The sequence below is a fragment of the Chlorocebus sabaeus genome, chromosome 14, assembly GCF_047675955.1.
Source record: "Chlorocebus sabaeus isolate Y175 chromosome 14, mChlSab1.0.hap1, whole genome shotgun sequence".
NCBI lineage: Eukaryota > Metazoa > Chordata > Mammalia > Primates > Cercopithecidae > Chlorocebus > Chlorocebus sabaeus.
The window spans coordinates 26,213,410-26,236,016 of NC_132917.1; the positions used below are offsets into that span (position 1 = coordinate 26,213,410).

The 22,607-nt window shown below is 47.9% G+C and overlaps 1 protein-coding gene across 2 annotated transcripts in view; it reads right to left on the reverse strand.

Moving 5' to 3' along the window:
* The window catches only part of OTOF (otoferlin), a 103,387-nt gene extending 81,060 nt beyond the window's left edge, over positions 1 to 22,327 (reverse strand). For both annotated transcript variants that reach the window (XM_038006674.2, XM_038006673.2), the window contains exons 1-2: positions 22,114 to 22,327; positions 1,317 to 1,375 (exon numbers count right to left, since the gene is read on the reverse strand). In XM_038006674.2, coding sequence (XP_037862602.2) covers positions 1,317 to 1,375; positions 22,114 to 22,192 — 138 coding nt within the window. In that variant the 5' untranslated portion in view covers positions 22,193 to 22,327. The remainder of the gene's footprint in view (positions 1 to 1,316; positions 1,376 to 22,113) is intronic.
* Positions 22,328 to 22,607: the final 280 nt, after the last annotated feature.

Consider the following 22,607-nt stretch of genomic DNA (forward strand, 5'->3'; position numbering starts at 1 on the left):
ACCTGTCCTGTGTAGCAGTAGGGATGTACCAGGGAGGTAGTGGCAACTGTGCCCCACAGTGGTTGGGGAAGGCATGGTGCTGGGCCGCGATGGTTGATGGCTGTGTCTGAGCCTGAGTGAGGAGCGAGGCTTTGCTCCCTGTGTCTCCAGCTCTGGGTCGATGGACACAGCCACATCATGTGGCCCGGTTTCAGAGGGAGGGAGACAGCTGGTGCCAAGTGTCAGCCTGGTGGCTGCTCAGCCGAACGCCAGCAGCCAACCTCAAGAGGTACAGTCTGCCATAAGGCCCTTCCCAGCCCCCACAGAGCCAAGCAGGAGAGCCAAGCCCAGGCGAGAGGGGGTACACTATTTGAGGGTCACCATGGAGCTTCCAGTTTGGCCAAGATGGTGATGGACGACTGCTGGTCCTCACCCCAAAGTCAACCCTGGAGAAACTACAGCAACCAGAGGGGAATATAGATTCTGGAAGCAGCAAACAAATAGATGAAAGAATGTGAGGAGGCCGAGGAGGCCGTGGGCTGCTTGAACTGGTGTGTGTCTGTAAGGATGGGGCTCCCAGACAGGCCAGGTCCCGAGGGGACGGGCAGGGAGAGGGAAGCATTGTAAGTCCTCTCACCACTCCCAGACACTCCTGTGGGATGGTGTCGCCTACTCCTTTGCTGATAAAATTGTGACAACAGCCCAGCTGGAGTGAGGATTGAGAAAAATCGTTGTCAATAGACCAGCAGCTCACGTCTTTTCTCATGGCACCCCCAGAGTTGTTGCTGAAAATCCAGACTGTCTTCTCTTCCCCATGTTTCCCCTCAAGGTCTGGAGATGGCGCCCTGACTCAGGTGGGGTGCTTGACAATGTTTCCCTGGTGACCGGGGCTCCCACCTCAGTGCCTGGGACTACCCTGCTCTTCAGCCCTTGAGGACTGACACAGATTGGCCTTTGCGATGTCCCCAACACTCGCCTGCCTCGTTGGGCCCTCAGCTGGTGGCTCACATTCAGGTCTACAGCACCTGTGGGGTCTTTCTCCAAAGGGAATAATAGGCCCAGACCTGGCAGGGCCGTCGAGGTGGGCAAGGCTGCTGTTCCCCGTGTCATTTGTACATGGGCCTTGCCTGTGCAGAGGTTTCTGGGGGGAACATAGGGAAGGGGGTTCCTGCACACCCTCCTCACCACCTCCTTCAGGAAGCAGCTGAGAGGTGAGGGGCTCAGAGCAGGTTGGCGCCTGGGATTTGGGGCCAGTGTGTGCCCCCAAGAGGCAGTGAAGGTTGCTTGCTCCCCTCTGGGCTCAGGGCTGAGGGAGGGGGTGGTCTTGGGCCTCCTACCTCGTCAAAGTCAGCCACATCCTCACAGTTCTCCAGGACCCGGGAGTAGAAGGATTGCCCTGCAGGGAAAGAGGAAATAAATTCTAGGGTCAGACCTGTCCAGACGACCAGCGTGGGGTCAGACCTCCTCATCCTGGGAGTCGTCCTGACAGTATTTGACTTGTCATGCAACATGGGACCTCCTGGCTCGCACAGTTCTCCCAGGGTGAGGCCAGTCCCGATGCGGCCTCTTCTCTGACCCTCTCAGCAGTCCTGTGAGGGAAGCCAGTCAAAGGCCATGAGTTCCATGTTAGGAATGGGAATCCTAAGGCACAGAGGGCCCAGGCTGGTCAGAGTGGCCGTGGAAGAGGACCCCAGGAGCTATTCTCCACCACGCTCTTCCCCCGTGGATCTCTCAGCCTCCTCTGCAGCCTCCCCAGCTCTGGTGGTGACTCCGGGCCCTGCTGCCCTGAGTAGAAACCTGGTACAGAGGGTGTAGCCCCTGCCTGCTGATGGGGGTCTGTGAAGCCCAGCTTCCTTCTGCAGCCACCCCAGGGGCTCCTGCCCAAACCAGGTCCCCAACAACAAGTCAGATCCCAGAGTTATTCCCTGTGGGACAAGGGCCTTCCTCTTCCACCACTGTCATGGTTGTCCATCTTCCTGTCAGCCTTAGCAGAGAAGACGGTCTCTGGCAGTTTCCTCCTGGGCTCTATTCCTGCCCCCACTTTCCCCACTGGCACGGGAAGTAGAGCGTGTATGAGATGGACACCCATCGTCCCAGGCTCCCCCATCCGTATGCCACCCAGTAGGGCATGCTGGGAGGACAGAGGGAAAGCTGCCCTCTTTGCTAGTCCAGTTGGAACTGGCCCAAGATGTGGGGAGAAATAAGTCAGGAGAGAATCGAGGGCAGGTTGAAGGGGCTCCAATGTGTGGGAAACACCAGCTAATTCAGTTCACTTTGAGAAGTAGCCGCTGGAGTCTCTGATGTTCCAGGCCATGTCCCGGGGCCTCGGAATAGAGGATGGACCAATGACAAAGGCACAAGCTCCCACCCACAGGGAGCTGATGGTCTAGAAGGGAGGCCAGGAGCCAAGCAACAGGGCACCAGTACAAGGGAAACACCTTTTTTTTTTTTTTTTTTTTTTTTTTTTTTTTTTTTTTGAGATGGAGTCTCACCCTGTCCCAAGGCTGGAGTGTAGTGGCAAGATCTCGGCTGACTGCAACCTCTGCCTCCTGGGTTCAAGTGATTCTCCTGCCTCAGCCTCCTGAGTAGCTGGGATTATAGGCGCCCGCCACCATGCCCAGCTAATTTTTGTATTTTTAGTAGAGACGGGGTTTCACCATGTTGGCCAGGCTCATCTGGAACTCTTGACCTCAAATGACCCGCCCGCCTTGGTCTCCCAAAGTGCTGGGATTACAGGCATGGGTCATCGCACCAGGCCTCCAGTGCAACACCATTCAGTACATACTCCAAGGCACAATTTTGCACAAGAAACAGTAATGGTACAGAGAAGGGAGGATACATACTGTTTTAGGGGTGGGATGGAACCACAAGAGAAGGGACTGTAATTTCTGTGAGGAGAAACCTAGAGATAGGATGAGTTAAAGAAAAACTTGTTGCTTAGAATTAATTTATTATCCTCTGTCAATTCCATAGTAAGGGAAAAAAGGCAGCATGTATATTAGAACTCCGTTAATAAAAAAAAATACCAACACCCAAATTATATGTATATACTTCTTCTATGAAGAGACAAACATCTCAAACCATTGAAAGTGGTTACCCCCTCCAGGCGCAGTGGCTCACACCTGTAATTCCAGCACTTTGGGAGGCCGAGGGGGGCAGATCACCTGAGGTCAGGAGTTTGAGACCAGCCTGACCAACATGGAGAAACCCCATCTCACTAAAAATACAAAAATAACTGGGCATGGTGATGGGCATCTGTAATCCCAGCTACTTAGGAGGCTGAGGCAGGACAATCGCTCGAACCCAGGAGGCGGAGGTTGCTGTGAGCCAAGATGACGCCATTACACTCTAGCCTAGGCGACAAGAGCAAAACTCCGTCTCAAAAATAAATAAATAAATAAATAAAATAAAAAAGAAAGAAAGTGGTTATCCCTGGGGAGGGAGAGTGAGAAGGTACTGAAAGCAGCATGCTTTGATGCGAGCCACCACACCTGGCTGAAAGACAAATAAATAAATAAATAAATAAATACATGTGAATTTGAATTTTTTTCCAGTAACCATGCTTGCTTTTAGTAATTGAAAGACAAATGCCTTTTTTTGTTTGTTTGTCTTGAGATGGAGTCTCGCTCTGTCACCCAGGCTGGAGTGCAGTGGTGCAATCTCGGCTCAGTGCAACCTCTGCCTCCTGGGTTCAAGTGATTCTCGTGTCTCAGCCTCCCGAGTAGCTAGGATTACAGGCATGCGCCACTGTGCCTAGCTAGTTTTTTTACTTTTAGTAGAGATGGGGTTTTGCCATGTTGGTCAGGTTGGTCTCGAACTCCTGGCCTCAAGTGATCGCCCACCTCGGCCTCCCAAAGTGCTGGGATTATAGGTGTGAGTCACCGCACCCAGCCGAAAGACAAATACCTTTAAATATCCACCAGTATAAACCATTTCATTGAAGGGCTCTCTCCAGGTTGAAGCCATTCCTATTTGGGGGTTAGTTTGGGTTGTCACTGTTGGAGACCATGGCATGGGGGGAGCGGACTGTGCTCCTCTTGCTACAGAAAACCTGGGAGACCAGGCTAGAGTGGCGCCAGGACAAGGAGGTACTGGAGGGGTCAGAGGTCCTCTGAGCCTTCCCTGTGATGGGTCTAGGGGCCGGGCAAGGAACAGGGCTCAGCAAAGCAGGCTTGTTCCCTCCAGGAATTGACCTCTCTCCTCTGGCGTTGGTGGCCTTATCTGTTTAGTAAGAGCTCTCCAGGGTCCTAGCAGCTTTTATGACCCAGGAGCTAGTCCTAGTTCAATGCAGAGCTCCCCTCTGACAAGGAGGGCTGGGAATGGAGGGGTCGTTGATGTCAGATCCACTGAAATGGGGAGTGTGGATCCACTCCGAAAGGGTGTGTGTTTGTGTGTGTGTGTTTTGGGGTGTGGGTAAGTGGGGAAGGGCTGGCTCCATCTGAGATAAGGAGCAAAAAGCCATGCCACAAAGCAGAGGCTATCTATACAGAAAAGAGATGTGAAGTAAACAAGATGGGAAAGAAATAATCTTTAGCACTAGCCAGGGACATAAAAAACAAAACAATCAACAAGAAATATCTCAACAGCAAGCCCCCGGGCAACGAAGGGAGGAGAGGGAAAGTGCCTGAGGTTTGAGTTTTTAATTTTCCCCACAGGTAACACACAATATAAATTGAGAATCAGGTGAGCATGTTTGTGTATAGGGCCTTCACCTAAAGACCTGCTGCTCTGAGTAATCAAAGACCTTTTCATCCTAGAAGATTTTAATGAGCCTCAGATATAGCTGTCCTCCAGGGTCTCTTGGAGTGAAAAACCGAGCAACCCAGCAGAGGATTGGGAGAGGGTGGGGAGGGGCCCTGCTCCAAGATGGTGTCAGATTCACATCTACAGGAAGCACCAAGGCTCAAACCCTCCCCTGCTTGTGCATTTGTCCACAGCTTTGTTAGAGAGGAAGTAAAATACATGAAATTAGCCACTGCAGAATTTATACATCAGGGCTCTGTGTCGAAATGTGCTAAAACCTCATTGATTTAGGCCCTGGGGATTTAGAGATGGTGAATATTTTCAAACAGGATGAGCTAAATTAACTCTAGCTATTCTTTTTTAAAAAAGGTTTGCTGAAACACATCAATCATATAGAAACAGTGGAAAGGCCAAATTATTAAGAAAACAAAATGTCCTTCAGCATTTCGGATGAGCCATTTCAGGAGGGTATGTACAAACAGTGGTTGGCAGTATTCAAGTGGTTCTGTTCTGTTCCCTGGAGCAGAGCCAGGGGACCTCCATCATCTGTTCCAAGTGATCAGGGGAATGACTAACTCCATCTCTTGTTTCAAGTTCATTTCCACTTAACATCTACTCCGTTTAACGTCAGTCTTGTTGACATTCCAGCTTCATTTTAAATGGCTTTCACACAAAACCATTAAAAATCCCAATATCCAATCACCTTTCTTGCCACAGGGAAGATGGAGAATAAAGCTTGAAAGAAAATAGCCTCTTCCTTACATGGAAAGGCTGTTGTGGATTGAGTGAGAAGGAGGTTAGATGGGGAAAATAGGACAGCATCCTCCTTCCTTCTGAGGCAGCTGCTTCTGGGATAGCTGAGCTGTTTGGTTTGAAATAAACTCCTCCCTGAGTCAATAGACGGAGTATGAATAGCAGAGTCTGCTCAAAGTGTAACAAGCGCCATGGTATCAGATATACCCATTTCTCCATTCACCACTTAAAAATATCCACACGACAGCTCTTCTCCTAAATGGAGACGAGCTCAGTGCTTGTTTCAGAAGCAGGATGGCATGCTGGCCTTTCGTGGGACGTGATTTAAGGGGACAAAATGTTCCACCTGCACAAAATAGCTCCCTCTTCCAAACAGCTTACCCTGCTAGGGCCACGCCTCTGAGAAAAGGCAGGTGTGCAGGGACATGGCTGCCAGCCCATGTATGTTCATTCATTTCCACAGGCAACCAGGGCTTTCTTGCTCCTGGCTTGTGTGCCATTTGGCCTTCACAGAGGGGAGTTGTACAAAGACCATTCGAATCTGAACGATGTCTTTAAGAGCATATTACAATCCAGAGGGAGATATGTCAGACATGGAAAATTCTGCTGATGATACAAGGCAGAATTTTGTCATTGGCATGCAAAAAGTGTAAATAAAGTGAAAACCCAGAAAAAGGAGCAATGACTCTCAACATAACGGATTAAGGAGGCATTGCAGAGGCACAGGCATTGACACTGGAAGACGAGAAGAAATCTGGATATTCAGACAGACTGGGGAGCAAGGAGAAGGAGAGAAATCCAGGCACAGAGAACAGTGTAAGGAAATGCTTTCAAACATCAGATGGTGGTGGGCCATCTGAAGGGGAAGGAGAAGGTCCTGAGACTGTTTTCAACGACATTATGATTTTGCCAGGGCCCAGCCCACTGGCCTGTCTCCCAGCAGTGCCTGCCATTGCTGTTGTCCCTGTGTGAACTGAGAAACAGAGTAAAACTCTGCTGGTGACTCAAACCTGGCACTGCTATTTCCTCGCGTTATTTAAAATCATCAAAGCCTTGTTGTATGTGCTGCCTGGGCTGGGCTGTACAGAGCTCAGCAAATAGTCCCATTCTCTCCCATGACGCTCCCATGTCCTGGCGTCTCCTCTCCCGCTCTTCCTCTACAGCGGCTCTCTGAGTGGTGGTCCTGCTGTTTTTTTTCTCTCTCCACTTCAGATCAATCTGTTCCTTTTGAAGGCCAGATACTCCCATGGAGCACCAGGAAGCACGGCCCAGGCACCCCTGCGTGCAGGAAAAAGAGCCAGGCCCACTCAGGTGTGCAGCCTGGCACAACGGCCCATGGGCTGGGGGCCTGGGAGCTGGCCTTCCAACCCCTTGGGGTCTCAGAGTCATCAGTTGTAAGCTGGGGTCATTATCTCAGACCAGCCTATGTCTTGGGACCATCACGAGGATGACAAGAAACTGTTGTGGGAAAGTCTAAGTAAAGCATCAAGTCCCTTGCAAGCACGAGGGAGCATAGGATAGAGGTTAAGGCTCTTGGACCAGAGTCCCTGAGTTCAAATTCCAGCTACCTCTTCCTAGTTAGCATGCCCTGGATGAAGCTAATTAACTTCTCTTTGCCCTGGTTTCCTCACCCCTAAAATGAAGGAAATAATAATGCTTACAATAGCATCTGGTGCAGTTTGTCCCTCAATAAGAAATAGCTATTCTCAGTCTACTAAATAGTCTTGTTTCTCCTTCTTTCTTTCTTTTTATTTATTTATTTATTTATTTATTTATTTATTTATTTATTTTTGAGATGGAGACTTGCTCCGTCACCCAGGCTGGAGTGCAATGTCGTGATCTCTGCTCACTGTAACCTCCACCTCCTCGGTTCAAGCCATTCTCCTGCCTCAGCCTCCCAAGTAGCTGGAATTACAGGCGTGTGCCACCACGCCTGGCTAACTTTTTTTGTATTTTCAGTAGAGACAGGGTTTCACCCTGTGACCACGTGGGTCTCGAATTCCTGACTTTAAGTGATCCTCCCTTCTTGGCCTCCCAAAGTGCTGGGATTATAGGCGTGAGCCCCTGCGCCCGGCTCACTTCTCCTTTAGACCTTTAAGTTATGTGCTAAATATAAAAATGACTTCTATTATGAATCACATTTGTAGCTTATTTTTAGTAACATGTAATCAGAAATAACTTTTTTCCTCATCTTATATAATATTTTTCAAGTTTTAGGTATTTTAGGTGTGATTATCTCTTCTTTTTTTAAAACTAGGTGAAACTTACATTCATAGATCTTAAGTGTAAAATTCAGTGAGTTTCAATAAATGCATTTCCCTGTATAATTGCCACACAATCAAGACACAGAACATTTCCATTTGCTCCACATATTCTCTCATGTCCCTTTCCAGTCGATTTCTAGTCCCTTAGTAACCAGTGCTCTGATTTCTAGCACCAAAGATCAGTTTGCCTGTTTTAAACTTCGTATAAATGGTATCCTACAGAATGTACTTTTTGTGTGTCTGGCTTCTTTTGGTAAATGCAATGTTTTTGTGATTCATCCATGTTGTCGCATACATAAGTAATGTATTGATTTTTATTGTAGAGTAATAGCCTGTTGTATGCATATACCACAACTTGCTGGTCCATTTCTCTGTTGATGACAAACTTTGGGGTTTCTTCCAGGGTTGGGCTATATGAGTAAAGTTGCTGTAAACATTCATGTGAGTCCTTTTGTGGAAATATAATTTTATTTCTCTTGAGGAAATTCCTAAGAACAGAATGGTTATGTCACAGGATAGGTACCCTTAGCTTTATAAGAAATTGCTGGCCGGACACAGTGGCTCACGCCTGTAATCCCAGCACTTTGGGAGGCTGAGGCGGGCGGATCACGAGGTCAGGAGATGGAGACCATCACGGCTAACACGGTGAAACCCCGCCTCTACTAAAAATACAAAAAATTTTAGCCAGCCACGGTGGCGCACGCCTGTAGTCGTAGCTACTCAGGAGGCTGAGGCAGGAGAATTGCTCAAATGTGGGAGGTGGAGGTTGCAGTGAGCCGAGATCGCGCCACTGCACTCCAGCCTGGGCGATACAGCAAGACTCCCGTCTCAAAAAAAAAAAAAAAAAAAAAAGAAAAGAAAAAATTGCCAAATAGTTTTCCAAAGGGACTGCTGTATCATTTCACACTCTTATCAGCAATGTAAAAAAGTTCCAGTTGTTCCACATCCTCATCAACATTTGAATACTGTCAGACTTTTACATTTTAGCTATTTTAGAGCATGTGAAATAGTATCTCTTCGTAATTTTAATCTTCATTTCTCTAATGACTTAGGATGTTGATCACATTTTTACATATTTATTGGCCATATGGTTATCTTATTCTGTGGAGTGCCTGTTCAAGTCTTTTGCCTATATAAAAAATTTCATCATTTGTCTTATTATTATTGACTTATAGGGGTTCTTTATATGTTCTGGCTACAAGTCCTTTGTCAGATAAATGTGAATATTTTCTTCTTGTGTGTGACTTGCCTTCTCGTGCCTTCTTAAATGTGATTTTTTAATGAATAGGAGTTTTCATTTTTTTTTTTACTCTGTGACTAGCCAAAGAGTTTCCAATTTTTAAGAAATGCAAATTTTTAGTGAAATTTATTTCTTATGTTTAGTGTTTTTTAATTTTTCTTTAAGAAACCTTTGTCTAACCCAAAAATATAACAAAGATGTTCTATATTTTCTTCTAGAAGCTTATAGTTTTTTAATGTTTAATTCTATAATCCATCTTAAATTAATTTTTGTGGGTGGAATGAGGTAGGAGTTTGAAGTTCATTTTTTCTCCATATAGATATCTAGTTCTAGATATCCAACACTTTCATTGAAAATCAATTGATTTTATATGTATAGGGTTTATTTCTGGACACTGTGTTCTGCTCCATTGGTCTATATGTCTATTCTTAGACCAATGTCACACTTTCTTGATTCCTGTAACTTTATAGTTAGACTTATAATTAAATATAGTTGACCCTTGAACAACATAGGGATTAGAGGTACCAGCCCCTCATATAGTTGAAAAGCTGTGTATAACTTTTGACTCCCCCAAACTTAGCTACTAACAGCCTACTGTTAACCAGAAACCTTAATGATAACATAAACAGCCAATTAACACATTTTTTTATGTGTATTATGTACTGTATTTGTATAATAAAGTAAGATAGAGAAAATAAAATGTTATAAAAAAGATAAGGAAGAGAAAATATGGCTGGGCGCAGTGGCTTATGCCTGTAATCCCAGCACTTTAGGAAGCCGAGGCGGGTGGATCACTTGAAGTCAGAAGTTCGAGACCAGCTTGACCAGCATGGTGAAAACTTGTCTCTACTAAGAATACAAAAATCAGCTGGGTGTGGTGGTGCTTGCTTGTAATCCCAGCTACTTGGGAGGCTGAGGAAGGAGAATCGCTTGAATGCAGGAGGCAGAGGTTGCAGTGAGCTGAGATCACGCCATTGTACTCCAGCCTGGGCAACCAGAGTAAAACCCTGTCTCAAAAACAAAACAAAACAAAACAAAACAACAACAACAACAACAAAAAAAAAAAATGAGAGAGAGAAAATATATTTACTATTCTTTAGGTGGAAATGGATCATCATAAAGGTCTTCATCCTCATAATCTTCATGTTGTGTAGGCTGAGGAAGAGGAGGGGTTGGTCTTGCTGTCTCAGGGGTGGTGGAGGTGAGAAGAAAATCCACATATAAGTGGACCCTTGCAGTTCAAATCCATGTTGTTCAGGGGTCAGCTGTGGTGTGAACACTGCAACTCTCTTCTCCATTTTCAAGGTTGCTTTAGCTATTCTGTATCATTTGTATGTCCATATAAATTTTAACATGTTTTCAATTTCTACAAAATAGTCTGTTGTGATTTTTATCAGGATTGTGTTCAGCTTATAGGTCATTTTGTGGAGAATTGTCGTCTTAACAATTCTGAATCTTCAGTCCATAAACATAATCTATTTTCTACACGTTTGGTTTTTTTTTTTTTTAAATTTCTCTCAGCATTTTGTTCTGTTTTGTTTTTAGGGTGGAAGTCTTTCCCGTCTTTGGTAAAATTTATTTTCTTGTGTATTAATCATATATCTTAAAAACTTGCTAAATTCACTCATTAATTATAGTAACTTTTTAATAGATTCCTTCGGATTTTCTACATAACCAATTAGGTTTTCTGTGAATAAAGAAAGTTTTACTTCTTGCTTTCCAATCTGTAGGAGTTGTTTTTTTCCTTGCCACCTTGTGCTGGCTAGAATTCTAGTACAGTGTTGAACAGAACTGGTGAGAGTAGAAAACTTTGCCTGACTCATGATCTTAATGTTCAATATTTCTGAATTAAGTATAATGTTAGCTGGATGTTTTTTATCAGATTGAGGAAGCTCTTTTTATTGGTAGTTTGCTGATAGTTATTATCATGAATGGGTGTTTAATTTTGTCAAATGCATTTTCTGCATCTATTGATATAATCATGAATTTTTTCCCTTACTGTGTTAATATGGTAAAATATTTTGATTTTCTAATTTTAAATTAACCTTGCATTCCTGGGATAATGCTCACTTGTCATGATGTGTTATCCTTTTCATATATTGCTATTCAGTTGGCTAATATTTTGTTGAGGATTTTTACATCTGTATTCATGAGAGATACCGGGCTGTAATTTTCTTTTTGTGTAAGGTCTTTGTCAGGTGTTGATAATATAAAATGAATTGAGATGTGCTCTTCCTTCACTATTTTCTGAAAGAGTTTATGTAAGATTGTTATTACATTTCCCCTTAAATGTTTTCTACAGGCCAGGTGTGGGGGCTCACATCTGTAATCCCAGCACTTTGGGAGGCTGAGGTGGGCAGATCACTTGAGGTCAGGAGTTCGAGATTAGCCTGGCCAACATGGTGAAACTCTGCCTCTACTGAAAATACAAAAATTAGCCGGGCATGGTGGCACGTGCCTGTAGTCCCAGCTACTCTACTCGGGAGGCTGAGGCAGGAGAATCGCTTGAACTGGGAAGACAGAAGTTGCAGTGAGCTGAGGTTGCACCACTGCGCTCCAGCCTGTGCGACAGTGTGAGACTCAGTCTTAAAAAAAGAAAAAAAATGTTTTCTACAATACGGCAGTGAAATAATCTAGATCTGAAGTTTTCTTTGTGGTAGGAAGGTTATTGTCATCATCATCATTGTTATTAGAAATTCAATTTCTTTAATAGGTATGGAGGCTCTTCAGATTTTCCATTTCTTTTTATGTCAGTTTTGGTAAGTTGTTTTTCAAAGGATTTTTTCATTTCATCTGAATTGTAGAATTTATGGAGATAAGTTATTTGTAATATTCCCTTATTTTCCTTTTAATGTGATGATATTCCCTCTTTTATTCCCGAAATTGGTACTTTGTGTTTTCTTGCTTTTTTACGTTTGATAAGCCTTCCTAGGGTATATCTATTTTATTAATTTTTTTCAAAGAACCAAATTTTGGCTTTGTTAAATTTCTCTGTTGTCTATTTTCTATTTCCTTCGTTTTATACTCCCTTTGAGTTTAATTTGGCGGGGGGTGTTTGATTTTTATTTATTGAAATATAATTCACATTCCATAACATTCATCCTTCTAAAGTGTACAGTTCAGTAGTTTTTGGTATATTCCCAAGGTTTTGCACCCATTCCCACTACCTAATTCCAGAATATTTTCATCACCCTGGAAGGAGACTCCACACCTGTGAGCAGTCACTCCCCATTCTCCCTCCCCGCAGCCCTTGACAACCACGAATCTCCTCTCTGTCTGTATGGATTTGCCTGTTCTGAGCATTTCATATACATTCTCGCACCACGTAACACCGTTTCAGTCAAATGACCACTTGCATATACAACAGTGGTCCCATAAGATTATAAAATTGTATTTACTGTACCTTTTCTATGTTTAGATATGTAAATACTTACCATTGTACTATAATTGCCTACAGCATTGAATACAGTTACATTCTGTACACATTTGTGGCCTGGGAGCAGTAGGTCATACCATATAGCCTAGGTGTGTAGTTGGCTAGACCATCTAGGTTTGTGTAAGTACACTCTATGATGTTCACACAATGACAGAATCACTTAACGATGCATTTCTCAGAATGTACTCCTATCATTAAGTGATGCCTGACTGTAAATGAGATTATACAATGTGATCTTTTGTGTCTGGCTTCTTTCACTTAACATAATGTTTTCACGGTTTAGGTTTAATTTGCTTTTCTTTTGGTACCTTTTTAAGGCAGAAACCTAGATTACAATTTTACACTTTTCTTCTTTTCTGCTATAAGTACTTAAAATGATAAATGTTAATATGTTGTATTTTCATTATAATTCAGTTTAAAATGTTTGATAATTTCTCTTTTCTTTCCTTCTTTGACCATAGGTTAAGAAGGGTATTAATTTCCAAATATTTGGAACTTTCAAAGATATCTTCTTATTATTGATTTTTAGTTGAATTTCACTATGGTCAGAGAACACACTCTGTAAGATTTCAGTCTTTTGAAATGTATTGAGACTTGTCTAATTGCCCAGCATATGGTCTGTCTTGGTGAGTGTTCTAGGTGCATTTAAGAAGAATGTATATTTTTCAGTTTTGGGTGTGTAATGTTCTAGAAATGACAGTTACATCAAGGTGGTTGACGGTGGTGTGATTTTCCTGTCTAGTTGTTTGTGATTATCTCTTGTAATAACACTTTTTTTCCCCATGAGAAACACATCTTCAATTTTATAATGGCAGTTGATGGCAGGGTAGAAGAAAGAAATTCAATTCAAAGAGTTGTCCAAGAAAGCAGCTATTCCTCACGTTTCTTACATAGTGTACTCCCTGAAAATCACCAGTGACTCACAGAGCCAGACTTAGGTACTGCAGAGTCCCTGGGCCTCACACTGGAGGTTACCCCTTCCATTTTCCCCATTTCCCTGCTAAATGGAGGCCCCGTGGAACTCTAACCTTTTATTTTACACAATTGTACTCAAATATTATTTCTACCTCCACTCATGTATTTCCCCTTGACCCACTCTGCTAGCATCCAGGTTTACACTATGGAAACTTAGGCTTGGGTCAGGGATTCATCTGAGAGGCAGCGGGCAAGCAGGGATGATAAATCCCATCTCTCTGGCTCAGCTCAAACCCTTCTTCCAGGTCCTCACTCAGATTCTGACTTTGCCCTGCAACTGACTGAGAGCACTGGTTCCCATTTTTCAGACCCTGGCACTGAGGCAGGAAGGGCCTGTGGTATTTGTCTTTGAGCCTTGGACAGTGCCACCCACACAGTCAGCAACTGCTGGGTCCGAGATTCCCTGTTACTGTGACAGAGGAGCTTGTGTTCCCAGTGATCCACAAGTGTGTAGAGTACCCTTTCTGCATCAGGCACTGGGAATACAATGATTTATAATGGGAGGGTGACTCTTTTATTCCGATAGGGTAAAAATATTGTTGAAACTGCAGTCCTTCCTGACTTTTCTTAAACTTTGGCTGAAAAAAAAAAAAAAGCCAGTGGGTGAAAACTGATCTCCACCTCAGCATATTAGCCCTTCTGCTTTGAAATAAAAGAAAATAAAATAGAAACGAGGACTGTTGAGGCAGCATCTAGCAGGTGGATGAGTTCAGACAGAAAGCGGTCAAGTGGTCTAGGGTAAAAATGATCACGTGATGGTCCATGTCTCAGGAGCCTTTTCTAGGGCTGTCACCAAGAGAAATGGATCACTGCCTGGCGCTGCCTGGATGGCAGGCTGCATGGGGGCCCCTGTTGCTAACTGATCACTGCTCCTGCACCCACAGGCGGTGCTCCTTGCTCCCACTTCTATGCCAGGTCTGTTCTGTGCCAGGCCCCATGCTGCCGCTGGGAAAGCAGCCAAGGGGCCTGCCCTCGAGGCGCCCACCTGGATGGCAATGGCTCCAGGTGTTTTCACTCTGATGTCTCCATGTTTGCCAGAAATCAGGGTGTCAGCAACTGGCAGGAGTCTAGAGGAGAATCAACTAAGGCCCTGTACCCCAAATCCCTGGGTCCACGGTGGTCCCCAGGGCCACAATTTACTCCTGTCCTGAGGTACCCTTGTCCTGCCCTCTCACTCACTCCCCTGATCCCAGCGCTGCTCCTTCCTGTCTCATGCCCATCTGCTGAGGCTCTCCGCCCTCCGCCTGCCCTGGGCTTCCTGCCAAGCATCCCTGCCCACAGTCCCCACATCTAGAGTCTTCTCTCCAAAACAATATCTTAGCATCCCATTCTCCTGCTAAGAGTGTCTCTAGTGTGACACCAAAGACCCTCTGTGTTTGGCTGAGTCCCCCACGCCCTGCCTTCCAGCCTCCTCTCCACACTCCCCTGATGCATCTCTACACCAGCAAGTCTGCACTAGTGTTAACTAGTGTTAGCCCCTCTGCCTGGGATGGAGCCTTTCATGACTTTTTTTTTTTTTTTTTGAGACGGAGTCTTGCTCTGTCGCCCAGGCTGGAGTGCGGTGGCGTGATCTTGGCTCACTGCAAGCTCCGCCTCCTGGGTTCAACCAATTCTCCTGCCTCAGCCTCTCGAGTAGCTGGGATTACAGGCGTGCACCCACCATGCTCGGATAACTTTTGTATTTTTAGTAGAGAGGGGGTTTCACCATGTTGGCAAGGCTGATCTTGAACTCCTGGCTTCAAGTGATCCCCTAGCCTTGGCCTCCCAAAGTGCTAGGATTACAGGCGTGGGCCACCGCATCCAGCCCTTTCATGGCCTTTGTTCCTGCCAACGAGCTGCAATCCTTCAAGGGCTTCTTAAATACTGCCCATTCCCACTGTTCAGTAAAAACTCCTGACTCACTTCTGGGCATTAGGGGCCACCTGGGAGCCTGCTCCTATTTCCCGTCCCATCTGCCCTTCCTCCTTCCTCGGTCTTCCCCTAACTGACTCTGGCTCACCCACTGGGGTGGCTTCCTGGCTTCCTGGGCTAAGTGGATTTCCTTGCCACGAACTGCCTGGGCACCTGTGCCTCCCTTCCCATAATGCTCCTCATGATGGGTGCAGCCGTCATCTTCCCCCTTTGAGGACAGGAGCCACGTCTGTCTCATTCCCCACTGTCCCCCAGTGCCTGGCACATGGCTGCCCTTCAACAGAATGAGTGAATAAATGATTAAATGTCTGATTTACAAAACATATTAAAATGAAGATTTTAATAAATTGGGAAAAAATTATGACTTTGATAATACAATTAGGAATTTGATCACTGCCTGATTAGTTGATAGTACTAAGGAATTGTTATTAATTTCTTTAAAACGACAAAGTATGTGATATTTATTTGAGTTCTTATCTTTTATAGCTATGTACTGAATATAAAAATACAAAAATTAGCTGAGCATGGTGGTGTGTGCCTGTAGTCCCAGCTACTCAGGAGGCTGAGGTGGGAGCATCGTCTGAACCCAGGAGGTTGAGGTTACAGTGAACCATGATTGTGTCACTGCAGTCCAGCCTGGGCGACAGAAAAAAAGATAAAATAAAATGAGACCCAGGGATAGGAGTGGGTGGGAGAGATGTGGCTTTCACATGGTGGGTAAAGGTGGCTAAGATAACCAAGACTTCCCAATTCAGAGAAAGGATTTGCAAGTCTGTTCTCAGCACATTCCCAGCAGCATTTTCCTGAGGGCTTTTGCAGCAGAAGACAGTTTTACAATCATTTTCATGACATGAAAGCATACTCTTCCTATCAAAGCAGGAGAAGCCTGGGGAATTTTCTGTGTCCTCTGTCTGCTGTTCGCTGGTGTGCAATGGCTTGCTCTGGGGGAGGGAGGAGGGGCGAACATTTACTACCCGGGGCATTAGGCAGAGAAGATTTCCCCCAGGTGTGGTGAGGGGGTCCGAGTGTGCTGTGAAGAATGGAGGATGCAGGGGGCATATTGGTTGGGACTAGAGCAAAAGCGCAGGGCTATGTCCACAGCCAGCCACAGGCTGCCAAGATCGTTGTAAGGGTCCCCTCTATTGCTGCCTTCAGCAGGGACAATGCCTACCCCACATTCTCCAAGAGAGGGGGTGCTAGGCTGGACTACAGCCCACAGACAGGCCTAGGCATTGCAGGAGCATCTCAGGGGTGGGTGCACTGGGTATTCTGCCTCCTTCATCAGGGGCGGCAGATAAGTTTCCAAATAGTAGCTGTATTTTTCATCAAGAGGGAGCGCTCTCTCATTTTACTGGGGAAAATAAATCTAACGTGGAGGGAGGTGGCGCCTGCAGCCAACAGTAGGGGGAAATCTTGACCCCATTGCCTCAGCTGCAACCCTTCCCTGTACAATCACTCAGCAGGCCCACTGCTCCTTTCCTAGCTGGTCTCCCTCTACCACTTCCTGTAGCCTCTGCTCCAGCTACCTGGTGTGATTTCCCCGACATGGAACTTGGCTGCAATTCTCCTCCTCTAGCCTCTGGTCTGGTCAGTCCCTCACCCAGAATGACTTCACCTTCCTCCATCACCAATTCCTCACTTCCTGCATCTCCATGGGGGCAAACAGGGGCGGTTTTTCAAGACCCAGCTTAGGCACTTCCTTCTGCTTCTCTTCCTGCTCCTATTCCCTGGTCTCTGTAGCTCTAAGTAAGCTGTCATCCTCTAAACATTATTGTGATTTACCCCCACCCCTGGCCCTCCTGTATGCTGCACTCATTTCACCTCTGTGTGTGTTTCTTCTCCTCTGTCAGACAGTGAGATCCTGCCCCACGTGTGGTTGCAGTAAGGTTTGGAAAGAGGCCTCAGCCACCATGCCTGGCCCTTTCACGGCCTTTGATCCTGCCAATGAGCTACCATCCTTCAGTGGCTTCTTAAATACTGCCCATTTCCCCTGCTCAATAAAAACTCCTGCCTCCCTTCTGGGCTCCAGGGGCCAACTCAGAGTCTGCTCCCACCTCCCTTCCCATCTGCCTTTTCTCCTTCCTCCGTCTTCCCCTAACTCACTCTGGCTTACACATGCAATCCCTCTTGTTTCCCACCTGTGGGCTGGAGCTGAGCTTGCTAATATTTGTGAGGCCTGACCAGGCGCAGTGGCTCACGCCTGTAATCCCAGCACTTTGGGAGGCCAAGGCGGGTGGATCATGAGGTCAGGAGTTACAGACCAGGCTGGGAAATATGGTGAAACACCGTCTCTACTAAAAATACAAAAATTAGTCAGGCGTGGTGGTGGGCACCTGTAGTCCCAGCTACTCCAGAGGCTGAGGCAGAAGAATCGCTTGAACCCAGGAGGTGGAGGTTGCAGTGAGCCGAGATCATATCACTGCACTCCAGCCTGGTGACAGAGCGAGACTCTGTCTTAAAAAAAAAAAAAAAAAAAAAAAAAAAAATTTGTTAGGCCCCTCTGGAGCCCTGGAAGATTCTCTGGGCTAGGGAAGTTGATAGAAGGAGTAAGAGCCAGGGTTTTTGGTTCTTGGCCCTTGAGGCCTCTTCCAGTCCCTTGATCCTCCTTGGATAGAAAGTTCTGGGGTGGGAGCTCACAGTTGGGGAAATGGAGCCAAAGAGTGGCAGTGCCACGGTGGAAGAACTCAAACCCATGACACAGTGAATTCCGCAAAGACAGAAACCGTGTCTGATGTCTGTCCTGAAGATACTCACAAGTTAGGGCAGCATGCAGAGGTGTGGCCAGTTTCTGAAATGCAATGTACCGTGGCAGAGCAGTAGGAAGAATGTGTGCAGAGTACTGCTAGAGGAGGAGAAGGCTTCATGGAGGAGGTGGCATATGAGCTGGGCCTTGAAGGATGAGCAGAATTAATGGGCTTTCTCAAGGTGGAGGGTGGTCATTCCAGGCAGAAGAAACATGATCCATGTCTCAAGGCTTGGAGGTGTAAAAGGGTGTGGTATCTTTTGGGAATGGCTGGAAGTTGAATGTAGTGGGAACATAGCAGGGTGGGAATCAGGGGTATGGTGGGAAGAGGAATAAGAATGAAAAGGTGGAGGGGGATGCCCTGCAAACCTTCGTGCCAATTCCCAGCCACGGGGGATTATGTGGAAGCCAGGTCCAGCCTTCAGACATTCTTGTCTCACACAGAAAATCCCCAAACCTCATGTCTTGGCGAGTAGGCTCAGGGGATGGAAAGAGAAGGGAGACATCAGGACTGGCCCTGGACAGTCTGTCACTTGATTCCCTGACAGTCCATGTCCCCCAGCCTTGGGGCTCAGCACTGGACAGAAGGTTGGGCTAGAAGAACTTCAGGACCCCTCACACCCTGCGTTCTGTGGCTCTGTCATTGATGTAGGGAACCATCTCAGGAGTTGATCAAGGAAATACCTGAAGCTAATACTTCCTCTCTTTGAGTAGCAACCTGTGGTCAAGATGGCTCCTTCTCACACAGCCCACTCCTGATTACTCCTGGGAACTGTAGGCCTCTGAGCTAAATGAGGATCACTGTCTCCATTTTGTTAATGGGAAACCCAGCTGAACCCTGTGGCCTGCAGGCACAATGGAGATTCGCTCAGGACTCCCTATCTCCTGTCTGACCCAATGGGATTGTAATTCCTGGAAGGCCAGCCTGGCCCCTTCACCTCAGGGTCCCAGGCCTGTGCACAAATATCAGCATGTTCAGGAAATGCACTAACAGGGCAGGACCAGCTTAGGAGCAGCCAGGGGCAGTAAGAGCTAAGAGCTAGATACAGAACTGGCTGGGAGCACTGAGGAGCCTGAGCGTGGGGCTGACTGACCTGAGGGCAGTGGGAAAAGAGGTGGCCACAGGCAAAGCTGGTGCACGCCCAGCCAGATGAGAACAGGAGTCTCGGGGGTCTGCCTGCCTGGGTTCCTGCGGAACATCTCAGCAGAGGCTCCTACAGAGCAGAGGCCAGGCCCAATCTGCCTGCTCCTGGCACAGACTGGAACCCATCAGATGTGTTCTTCTCTTCCCTTTATATCTCACGTGGGGCCCTCTGCTCACTCCTAGCCGACAAGGGGAGAAGACTGGACTGGAGAAAAGATACGTCAGGGGCCAACAGCTGCTCCCAAGGAGAACAGGAATGGCTGCCTCACAAACACATCGGCTGTTTGAATACTCTTCCCTCAAACTCTTCCATACCTATGGTTTCCCTGAAGCAGTCTAGTGAGGTGCGCGTTATTATCATGCCCATTTCACAGATAAGGAAACTGAGGGTCAGAGAGGTGAAGTAAGTGGCAGAACCCAGGTAGGATCTAGGGCTTCTGACTCCATATCCAGAACTTTTTCCATGATAGCCCAGCAGGGCTCTTTCCTTAGTGTTCTGGATGGCACAGCACAGAAGGTCAAGCCGTATTTCAACCAGCTGCTGTGGCCTACCTGGGGCCTCTGCCAATGGGCACAACTCACCAAGGGCTCCCTTACCCACCCCAGCATTGAGCTTCACTCAAAAGCCTTGGGGAGCCTGGGGCCAGTGTCTGCCTCTGCATGTTTACCAGTTTCTTGTTTCCCCCTGCAGAGGACCTGCTCGACCCCCAGTGGTTGCGTGTGCCGGGAGATGCTGCGGAACGTCGTAGAGTGGGTCCATTCCCTCTGAATTGTGGTCAGTGTTGGTCTTTTGGGATGCCTACAGCTGTCAACTGCTGGACGCTGCAGGTGAGTGGCTGAGGCATCTCTGGTTGTAATAAAGGAAGTTTCTGGAAACTGCTTGTCATCTGCCTATTCCTGCTGCCCAGCCCCCTTCCCCGGGAGCTCTGCCCATGGCCACCTCCTGCCGATGTGGAGCTTGGAAGCAATTTCTCCACTCAGTCCAGAGAGCAAGGGTTGCAAATAGACCAATTCCTGTTTGGTCAGTGAGGCTAAAGGCCCAGCCCTTCGCTGCTCCAAGGAGAAGATGGGTGTCAGATAGACAAGGTGCTGCCTCCCAGGTGGCCCAGGAGGAGATAAAGAGCTTGCAGGATTGAGTACTCAGGATGGGATCCTGAAAGCTGGGCCCACCGTGCCTCAGCCCCTCTGTGAATGCCACGCACAGTGTTCTACCCCTGAGTCTTGGTTTCTCTGCCTGCAAATGGGCCTGTCCAGTGCAGACTGGACTGTCTCAGCATAGCTGCAGCAGGACGGCAACCTGTAGCTTAACTACCCCACACTATGCTGCCCGTGGAGCTCAGGGCCCCATTTCACATATGAAAGGACACATTTGCTTTTTCTAAAGCCAGCATGAGCCAGCAGGTGGCACACAGAGGGAGGTCCAGGGTGCTGCAGAGAAAGCAGTCAGTGGGTTGGGGTGGGAGGCAAAAGGCAGCCCAGCCCACACCTCCCTCTGCCTCCTGCCTGACCTCCTCCTGCTGGCAGGGCCACTGCCATCACCTCCACCCCTGCCTGTCCCTATGAACACAAGCTGCAGTGTGGGCATCCCAGGGCCTCTGAGTAGGTGATGTGGGTGCCCCAGGGCTCTTGCTGGAATGTTCTGCCAATGGCCTCTCCAGTCCCTTCCAGCAGAGGTGCAGACATGTGTCCAGCTTGGGCCCCAAGGTTCACTTCGCTCTTTAGTATGGTGGGGTCCTCTCTGCCCCCTCTTCACCACTCTCAGACCCCTCTCTTGGGAGAAGGGGCCGTGTCTAGTGAGAAGTACCCCCAACCCCCAGGGCTGGGGAGCGACCACATGAAGAGGCAGAGGTGGGTGGTGAACGACACAGTCAGCCTGGCCCTGCCTTTCCCCACTTAAAATGCTCAGGGGCTCCGCTGTCTGCGGGGTCAGGTCCAGCCTCGCATCCTTGCCCTGCCTGTCTCTCTGGCCTCCGCTCCTGCACACTCTCTGGGCTGTAGACACATGGAACCTTTTTCAGTTCCAGAGTTGCAGCTCCTCTCAGCTCTGGGCACACTGCTTCCCCTGCCTACTCAGTCCTCACCTCCTCTCCTAGCTCCCTCCTGCTGGTCCCTCGGGTATCAACTGAATGTTGCTTCCTCTGGGAAGCCTTCCCTGACCACCAGTCACCAGCCTGGGTGAGGGTGCTGCTTCTGTAGCATGCATGCTGCACTCACCCCCACTCTCTGTCTCACATACCTGTGCTGCTTGTCCCACGCCTGCCCAACAGATGCAGGCTCCTTGGGACTGGGGCTGGGTTGGGCTCAGCTCTGTGTTTCTACCCCTATCCTTGGGACACAGTAGATCATGATAAATGGTCACTGAAAACACGAGTGAAAAGGATGAGAAAAGACCAGACAGAAGAGAGGTGAGGGTTTCCTAGGGTCCCCGCCCATGAATAGATCTAAGAGAAGCCAACAGTGTCCCCCATCACTCTGGGGCCCAGGGAGCTACTGGCTGCCTGGTTTCTCACGGCCACCCTGGGTGTCCCAGGCTCCAGACCTGGCCCCTACCCTGTGCTCAAGGAAATCAACCTGCAGGAGAGGGAGAGAGAGGAAGAGGGGGTCCTGGGTCTTCCTGAGCTCAGGGATGTTGTCCTCACTTCTGCCTCCCCAGGCAGAGGGCTCTGCACCCTGCCTGGGCACTGGCATGTTGGCAAGCACAAGGAGACACAGGCATGGAAGCACAGGGAACCCAGATTTTCCAGAAATCACAATGGCCAGTCAGTCCTAGGCAGATGACTACCTGTGAAAAGGCTCATTGCCCCAGGCCCTGCTAGAACTTTTCCCACTCATCCTCCCAGCCCTGTCCTATCCCCGGCCACCTCCAGAGCATGCGCTGGGCCAACTCTCAGAGCTGGCGTCCCTCTAAGACAGGGGCTTCCCTACCTCGGAAAGTCACTTTGGCGATCCGGTCTCCCCTGCCCCGCAGCTCCGAGACCGTCTTGAGGTGGATGAGCAGGGCCATGCTGGTGTGAGCTGCCTGGCACTGCCAGGCAGGAGCAGCAGGAAGGAGCTAGCTGGTGGAGCGCGGCTCACACGCTTCTCTCTTCTCTGCCGCTGCCTCCTCCTCCTCCTCCCGACCCCCCTCCGATGCTGCCCACAGAGACCAAGGCAACCAAGCCGAGCTAAGCTGCTCCTGCAGCGACTCACAGAGCCTCCCAGCCCCCGCCCCTCCAAGTTGTCAGCCCAGCGTGTGTGTATCAGTGTGTGTGTGCGTGTGTGTGTGTGTGCACCCAGTGTGCAGCCTGGGAGTGCGGCAGAGTTGGAATTCATTATTCAGCAGCCGCCAGCTCCCAGATAAAGCTCTGTCCAGCCTCAGGTGTCTTCTCCCAGCTCCTGGAAGGGAGGCTCTGCCCACCCCTCCGCAGGGCTCTGTTGCT